The 9,078-nt window shown below is 37.0% G+C and overlaps 1 protein-coding gene across 1 annotated transcript in view; it reads right to left on the reverse strand.

Annotated features, from left to right (window-relative positions):
* Positions 1-347: 347 nt before the first annotated feature.
* Positions 348-9,078, reverse strand: part of AQP4 (aquaporin 4) — a 13,237-nt gene continuing 4,506 nt past the window's right edge. The window contains exon 5 of the mRNA XM_077778179.1: positions 348-4,995. Within this exon, the coding sequence (XP_077634305.1) occupies positions 4,717-4,995 (279 nt within the window). The 3' untranslated portion in view covers positions 348-4,716. The remainder of the gene's footprint in view (positions 4,996-9,078) is intronic.

Genomic DNA, 9,078 nt, shown 5'->3' on the forward strand with positions numbered 1-9,078 from the left:
TGTACGGCAATACCAGCCTCCTCTGAGTCATAGTTGTTAAAGTCTTCACTTCTAGACTCACTGTAATGACAGCTGATAGTCAATGGCTTATTTTGCCTAGATGTGAACATTTAGAAGCAAGCCCACTAATGCACAATTTTTACTGTGTACACCAGGGCCTACCACAATGCATCCTCTACATCCTTTAAAAAATGCATATTATTATACAGATTTCACCACTCCTTCATTTGGTGTTGGTTACACTCAAATATCTAAACCTTTGGGCCATTCTAAAGGATGCTCTTAAGATCTAACTTGGAAAAACTATGAATGAATTTTCAAACATTATCAAATGCAATGCTTGCCTTTTAAACATTAAAAGTTTATTTGCACAAACTTAGTAGTATAAGATACAACATAATTCATGGAAATCAACCACAATGCTAATACTTAATAGATTATTCCAAACATTAGACATTACAGTTTAAATCTCACCATTAGCTCTGATGTTGGAATAACATTTCAGTTAATAAATAATTGTGAATATGACCATATGTTCAGTTTATTCTCACCAGTTTATCATGAATTACAATTGTGATTTGGGTCATAAAAGTGATAAACAATTATGGCTTCATAAATTGCATGTTTATTTAATTAATCCTGAAGAGAATCTAAAAATATATTCCAAGAAGTTACATCAATTAGGTGTATTTTTTAGCTTTCAGATTTTGACATGCATGGGTAACACTATAACTACTTTCATAGGTATGGTCATTTGCAAAAGCGAGTGGCCACAGTTTTGCAGCCCTGGATTATATGCCTTCTATGTATTTCAGGGAACTATGAATTTCAAAATTTACTGTTATTTTGTGGTGATCTACAAAGTAGTATAATACCGATGCAAGCACACAAAATTCGTGGTCAAGGAACCTTGTGAGTTTTGTTCATTATACTTTCCAGATAGCAGTCACACCTTCCTAATAATTTTGATGCCATAAACCTATTAGGAAAGACAGAATTACTTTATAAGATATTCCTAATTTGCAGAATCCATAGTGCTTATAATGGGAAGTTATATTTGCCTTATATTGTCTGACAAGGGTGTCTCCTGAACTCCTACTGCTATCACCAGTTGTCACAAAGGCAATGGCTCTGTCAAATGATCACAACACGTGGGAATAGTGTCAACATCCTGCAACCAAGGACCTCGCCAGAATCACTTTTAGTATTTGAATTTTTTACTCTATTTTGGAATTTTCCTGCTCATTATTGAATTTATTTAATTTTGTTTTAATGTTTATTTGTTTTTGAGAGAATGAGAGAGAGAGAGAGAGCATGAGCAGGGAAGGGCAGAGATAGAGGCAGACACAGAATCTGAAGCAGGCTCCAGGCTCTGAGCTGTCAGCACAGACCCAACGTGGGGCTCGAACTCACTAACCATGAGATCACGACCTGAGCTGAAGTCAGATGCTTACCCACTGAGCCACCCAGGCGCCCCTGGTCGTTATAGAATTTAAACCAGTAAGTAAGTTGCCTGAGTTGTTGGGCTAAGAAAATATTCTGTGCTATTTGGAATCAGGCTTTGAATAATTAATCAGGTAGCTTAATGCCATCATATATGTTGTTCAAAGATTTCTAATCTCTTTGTAAAATTTTCTAGCGTGAGGAGCCACTTTAGCTAGTACCTATCAATGGCATGAAGCAATGAGTCAGAAAGTGTAAGAATTTATGAAAAGCATCAAATAGTAGAAACAAAGTGTAGGAATCTTACATTTTGGCAATGAGTTAGGTCCCAGAAAATACTTCCCTCCAGTGTAAAAGTTTAGGACTCTTTGAAGACAATGTCAAGTTCAACAGTGACAAAATATATTCAAATTCTGGGCCCCAAATATTTCAGAAAGCTCCCCCCTCACTTAAAAATGACTCTTTATCCTTTGTACTTCTTATGACAAACTATATACCTTTTCGGTGTAGGGACCATCTTACAATTTGGGACGCATGTTATATTTTTCCATAGGGAAGAGACGGTTGGCATTGCTTCCTGGCTTGGTATAATTCATTTATGTTCTTCCAGTTTTTTCTCTCTGATCTCTTTTCTGTATATCTGTCAGCAGCACTCTCCTGGGAGCAGCACGATGCACTTCATTAATAAGAAGGGATTAAAGGAAAAAGCCCTTGTCTCCTAATACACTTGGATAATTTGGTGCCATCGACAAGGCAATAGACCCCTGCTGCATAGATGTCATTAGAAAGGTACAATTTCATTACTTTTTACTGGCAAAGCCTTGAGTGAAATACAAAATATGTTGTCTCATATGCAGGGGGAAAAAAGTGCTAAAGCTTTCATTCACTTCACACCTCTAAAATAGTAGAATGCAAAAGTATATTTTATGGTTTTTACATTTATACTGCCTTCCCTTAGTAGTCCTTGAAATCAAGCTTTTATTAAATACCGAGCAAAATCCAGATTAAAAGAAAATTATTTACATTCTTCAATCCGAAGTAAAATTCATATATTTTTATTGAGTAACACATACCTACTAAGTGCCAGGCACTCTGTGAAAACAAACTACAAAAACATCATTCATGCCTTTTTTTTAAATTACAGCACTAACTTATTAAATACTCTAACTGGAAGTGAGTATAAAAGTGAGCGCATAAGAAGTAAACCATATGGCTGAATAAAAATGATTGTAAGCCAGTAAATTGTAAGCGTATTAAAAAAAATTTGTTTAACTTTCCCTTGTTAACCTCGCTTATTTTTGAGCTGACATGTTTACTGCTGGTTGACAGAATTATCTTTTGGGCTACACACCACTGCCCCCCTCCCCACTTTGATTTGAAGCCTTAAGTGGTATATTGTGCAAACATTTGAAAAGAAAAGGTACAAACCACCCTTAGAATCTCACTCCACTTCCTATAGAAGCAGCTCCAAACAGGAAAGGTTGGGCCTCACTGGTGGAGGGTGTGGTTGGCCATCCATCTGAGAAAGGGGCCTGGGATTTAGGAATCTGCCATAAAAAAACCCACCAATGGTACTCCTAGGCACTGCACTGGTGTGATGACTCCTTGGGAACCTTGAGCTTCACTTTCCTAGCACCGAAGAGAATCAGGCTTAACAGTGGTCCATTATCTGACTGCCACAGACACACAACTGCCAGTAACACTAAAAAGTGGCACACAGTTAGAACAGACACGATGCGTGGGAGAAGAAAGCCCTTGATTATCAGCTTATTTGAAGCCATTCTTTGCAGTGATGGATTTTCCCTCCACTACTACTAGCTTCTGTTTAGTAAAATTGACATTTGCAGCTCCTTGTCTAAGATAAAGTCTAGCCTAGATGGTTAAGATCATAGAGACTGGGGTTTCCAGAGACCTTTCTACCAACTTAAGGCACAGCAGTACAGGAAGAGCCAAGCATTTTGACAAATGAGTCAGTAATGAAAATACTTTAAAAATGTGTTTCATTATGGCACACAATATCTCTACAAATAAACCATTGCTCATCTAGTCAGCTTTGAATCTAGACTGTTCTGATGTCCTCTCCCTTTAGTCTGCAACCATGGCCTTCCTTGTCTCCCATGCATTTTAATTCATTAAAATATCATCCCAGGCATGGTGAAGATTATCAACAAATCTCGTGAGAAGTGAGAGAGTGCAGAAATGGGGGCCGGGAGGGCCAGTTTATATCTTTCAGAGTGAGCAGAGCTTAATAACAAAAAGTCAGGATTCAGCTAGTTATGTTGTTGTTATCAAAAAGAAATCTCAGCTAATGTTTAAATATAGATAACCAAAGTCACAAACAAAACCCCCAGTTTTGCCAATAAATTAGAAAAAAATAAGCAAAATGGTTAAGTGGTTAAAAGCGTAGATTGTTAACCTTATGTGGTGTATTTGAGGATGTGCACTGAAAACAGATCAATTATTTAATTCCAGAATATAGATTTCCTCTTTCCTTATGACTTTTTTGTAATGGTAATTCTTCCTCTACTCCCATAAGGTCGTATGATTATGTTTGTCTTGAATCTCAATAGGTATTTCTTATGATTTGGATGTTTTATCAGATAGAACTAACAAATGTCCAGGGTTTCTGAAGATTCTGCAAATTTCTGGGCTTTCCACATTACTCTGGGCACTGAGGAAGAGGAAGAAATATTATGAATTGGAGCTCAGGTTGACAGGTGGGTATTTGAAATATAAATGGAAACAAGTCATTAGCAATGACCCTTGTTAATATTCTTTTGCCGAGGTAGTTTATAAGAAGGAATTGCCCATAAAAGAGCTTGTTATATTTCCTCTGTTGAATATGCACGATTCTGTGACACATTGTCTTGACTTAGTGGAATAAATACTCAAACAAGGATCGACAATACCAGTTTCAGGGTAGAGAAGGAATAAGCTGATAGGTATGTCTATAAGTGCTGTCAGGCAAGACTTAATCAAATCTTCACACACATTTTAAATCGATAATTAGTGAATGGCAACAAGATAAACCAGATACCTCTTTGCTTCGGGGACACTTTAAAGGCCTCTTTTTTAGATTTGGAATTCACAATAAGTTTCTTCCATTCCTCGTTGGTAGAATAGTGAAATATTTCTTGTCTGAGCTGAATAATGAGATCGGAAACGATAACCCTGCGCATGTCTAATTTATAACAAATCTGTTTCCTTAATCGGTGGAAGGAAATCCGAGGACAGTTCTAAGGGTTCTTGTCTGCTTTCAGTGCTGTCTTCTAGTCATACGGAAGACAACACCTCTCCCGACGGGTCTTTCCCCTTCTTCTCCTCTCCCCGGTCAATGTCAATCACGTGCACCACTCCAGGTTTTAGGATCAAGTCGTCCGTCTCTACCTGACTCCTGTTGTCTTCCACTTCCATGTAACTCCCCTTTGTTTGCTGGGCAGCTTTGCTGAAGGCTTCTTTAAAACGACGTTTGAATTCAACATCTGGACAGAAGACATACTCATAAAGGCCACCAGCGAGGACAGCTCCTATTATTGGTCCAACCCAATATATCTGGGGAAAAAGATGGAAGCATTATAGAGTGAAAGTGGAGTACAACTATTCCTTTGAACAGCTTGTGAATGGAGAGCTTAGCTGGTTTAAACTGCTAAATAACTTTTGAACAGAAAACAAGGAAAGACTGTTTCCTCTTTTTTTTGCTTTCACTAATTACTTTCTTTCCATTTTCTGTGAATCCTTAAAGTCAGGATAGCAACTCTTTAGGGAAGTGTAGGGGGCTCAGTCAGTTAAGCATTTGACTCTTGGTGTTGGCTCAGGCATCAGGCTCTGTGCTGACAACATGGAGCCTGCTTGGGATTCTCCCTCTCCATCTCTCTGCCCCTCCTCCTTGTGCATGTGCACGTGTGCACACGCTGTCTTCGAAAGAAGTAAACATTAAAGAAATTATTAAAAAAAAGACATCTCCTTTTTGGTGGTACTGTATGCTAAGTAGACACAAAGAATTCTTCAACTAAAATAGAAAAAAAGAATTTCTGGAGAGTGGTTATCTTATTTTCTTAATATTGCCTTCTTAGATTAGTTTTCTGCATAATCATGACCAATATACAGATTTTATCATTTGAGCGTTAGTTATTCAGTGGAGCATGATAAATGGAATCCCAGCTCCAGAACTCAGCAATTTGGTGAGTTCTTGAGTCACTTACTTAACTTTTTAAACCTTAATTTGTCATCCACAAAGTGGGGATTATAATAGTACATACCTCGTGGATTGTAAGAATTAAATTGAAATAATACTCATAAAGTATAAAATCTAATTTTATAGCAACCGGCTCCATTCCATGCTTTCTAGACAATTCAAAATTGTATGTGAACAGGCTGGCAATAAGTCATTTTCTGTTTGTTACATCTTTTTCTTTCTTTTTAAAACATTTTCTTAAAAATGTTTATTTATTTTTGAGAGACAGATAGAGCACAAGTGGGGGAGAGGCAGAGAGAGGGAGACACAGAATCTGAAGCAGGCTTCAGGGTCTGAGTTGTCAGCATAGAGCCCAACATGGGGCTCGAACTCACAAGCTGTGAGCTCATGACCTGAGCTGAAGTTGGAGGTTTAACCAACTGAGCCACCCAGGGCCCCATGTTTGTTACATGCTTTTTCTCTCTAAAATCTGGTGATTTGATTGAACTGAAACCCTCATGGTTTGTTCATTACTCTTCTTGCAGAGTACTTTCATCCGCCTGGTTCTTACCATGGCTGCTTGGTGCAAAAAACTCCACCTTGTCTGTTTGGGGTGCCTGGGTGGCTCAGGTGGTTAAGTGTCTGACTCTTGATTTTAGCTCAGGTCATGATCTCATGGTTTGTGGGATTGAGCCCTGGGTCGGGTTCCATGCTGAGTGCAGTGAACCTACCTGGGATTCTCGCTTTCCCTTTCTCTTTCTGCCCCTCCCCTGTGCATGATCTCTCTTTCTCTCAAAAACAAACAAACAAACAAACAAACAAACAAACTTTTAAAAAGCCAGTACGGGGTTTATGGATAACAGTTAGTTGAGGTTTAGCAATTCCATGGGATTTTCAATCCAACAAATGGAAGCTTTTTATCATATCAATAACATATCGTTATTGTATCTAGAATAAACTCAGTTTTGAGTTTCGGTAAACTTCAACATTAGCTTTAGAGCACGTGCAGAATATTAGACATTCATTCAACAGATTCAATTGGGCAACAGAAACCTTGTTTATTGAGCCAGCTATGCTTAGCACTTTTCTTGTATTAACTCACATAATTCAAACAGCAACCTTTGAGGTAGATATTACTATTATCCCTCTTTTATGAGTAAGAAAACTGACCCCCTGAGAGGGTAAGAAGCTTGCTTCAGAGTTCATACTTAACAGGTGCTTGCACTGGGATTTCAGGTCTTTGTGATTTCAAATCTCCCTTTTGAATTATTGCACTGTTTTCCATGATACTGTACTTTTCTCATGTGAAAAAAATAGGAGAGATGCTTTTCTGGCTTAAGACACTTTCTGGAAGTTAATTTCACTTAGCATCCTCATTGCAAAATCTAAGGACAATTCAAAATTTAAGCTGGAGATGAGCACATTACTTAACAGGGAAAATACCAGTAGAGTGGGTGTGAGTACCAAACTCCTTATCTTGAACAGAAAGAAACCATGTAACAGTTGACCTTCTCATGCTCTTTCAAAGGAGAAACAAGAGCCCTCCTCTAAATGTCTTTGATCTCTGTTCCTTTGGTAAAAGCTCATTACATATGTTCTATTCCACATGCTATGACTCCCACCAGGGAAACAAGGGTCTGCTAAAGAATTATGATGCATTCCCAAAACACCTATGAAGAAGACATCTGGCTACATGCTCCCCAAAAAGAGCAAATCTCAGGTTCAAGTTGCTATTCCAAAAACAAAGTCATAATATACTTTAAAATGACTTTCAAAATTTATAAAAGTAAATAATTTTTATTGCTACAAATATAGATAAAATGGAAAGTATCAAGATGAAAACAAAACAATGTCATTACTCTACCTAGAAAATTCACCATTAATATTTTGATGTTATTCTATCTATTTTGTTGTCTATCTATCAATAAATCAATCTCCTATCTGCAAATATGCTGTAAATTAGTTCTAAAATTCACACAACTATTGCTACAGAATGAACATTCATGTTCAGTAGGATTGTTTGTTATAAAATAGCTCTGCAATAAGGGGAAACCTCTAATTCAGTCAACAAGGTAAAATGTTTTGTGCTATTTGAATTTTAGCTAGTTTACCACAAACAGAAGGTAATTAATAAAAACATATATTTTCACCCACATTTTAAAGTCCTCATAAATAAAATTAAATGGTCATTTTTCTAAATTTTAATTACAAAAAAAGTTTGAATGTAATAAGTTGAACTTACAGTTGTACTTTTATCATAATTAACTATATACTGCCCATTAAAATGTTTGATTCCTGTTAATGTGGTAAATATTTTGAGACATAAATGGAAAACATCAGTGGCAAAATGACCAATCGCATGATGGTATTATTGATGTTCTTTGTATAGCTGGGTGCAAAATCTTGCTTTTGAACACTGACTCTTGTTCTTTAACAACTGAAATTATTTTAAAGACTCAGTACGCTTTTCTTAGCTGTGAATGCTTCTAGTAATGGGGCCATTCCCTCTCATTTGCAACGTACACTATGGTTGAGTAGTTGTAACTGGATCAATAACCACTGTGTGAATGAGATTCAAACACAAATGACACATTGTCACGGTCATGAAATAAAAAGTAAAGTTGTAAAATAGCACTCAGGACATACAAGTGACAATAGAAGTTAGCCTTATTTAAGGCTGGCATACATAAGTCCCATATCTTATGTCTGTATTGGTTATTATAAGTTAGCATGTCAGTGGCCTTAAAACTGCTGCGTTTCATTGGAGGGATTTAAATTCCCATGTTGTAAGAAACAGTTGAAATAAAATTGATCGCGATATTTAAAGATGGATATCACTGCTTTCTGGACTTCTGCCACCACTTTAGTAAGTAGGTTAGCCAGTGAGACTGCAAAGTGTGCCTCTTCTGAAGTCATTTGTGTGTCCAGCTACGGTTATGGTGGTAATAGCATAAACATTTGCAGCATCTAGTCTTCTCCATCTACAGTTCAAATGTTTCCAACTCACATACTATTAACTGGGGTTCATGCTTTTGTAAACAAAAACAGTCAATATTTTTGCTCTGGGCATTGCTTTTAAGCATTTCTTTCTTTCTTTTTTAAAATTTCTTGGTAAGTACATATTTTGTCATTGCCAGGAAGGCTTTACATTCAATTACTTAAACACCATATTCACCATACCATCCTGATTTTCACTGGTTCCACATTGGCAATCTCCATGTGCAATATATTCTGCTTCAGTCTATCAGATAGTGTCCAGAGCAATGCTTATATATATATGCATTTATATATATGTGTGTGTGTGTATATATATATATGTATGTGTATATATATAAGGCTATTTCTGAAGGCCCAGAACAGATATAAGGTGAGATATCTAACTGTAGATCTGTACTAGTTTCTCCCGGGTCTTTATGAAAGATGTAATAAAGTGGGGGAGGGGGCAAGGATGAGAGGAAGTA

This window comes from Crocuta crocuta, unplaced genomic scaffold, assembly GCF_008692635.1.
Source record: "Crocuta crocuta isolate KB4526 unplaced genomic scaffold, BGI_CrCroc_1.0 scaffold26, whole genome shotgun sequence".
NCBI lineage: Eukaryota > Metazoa > Chordata > Mammalia > Carnivora > Hyaenidae > Crocuta > Crocuta crocuta.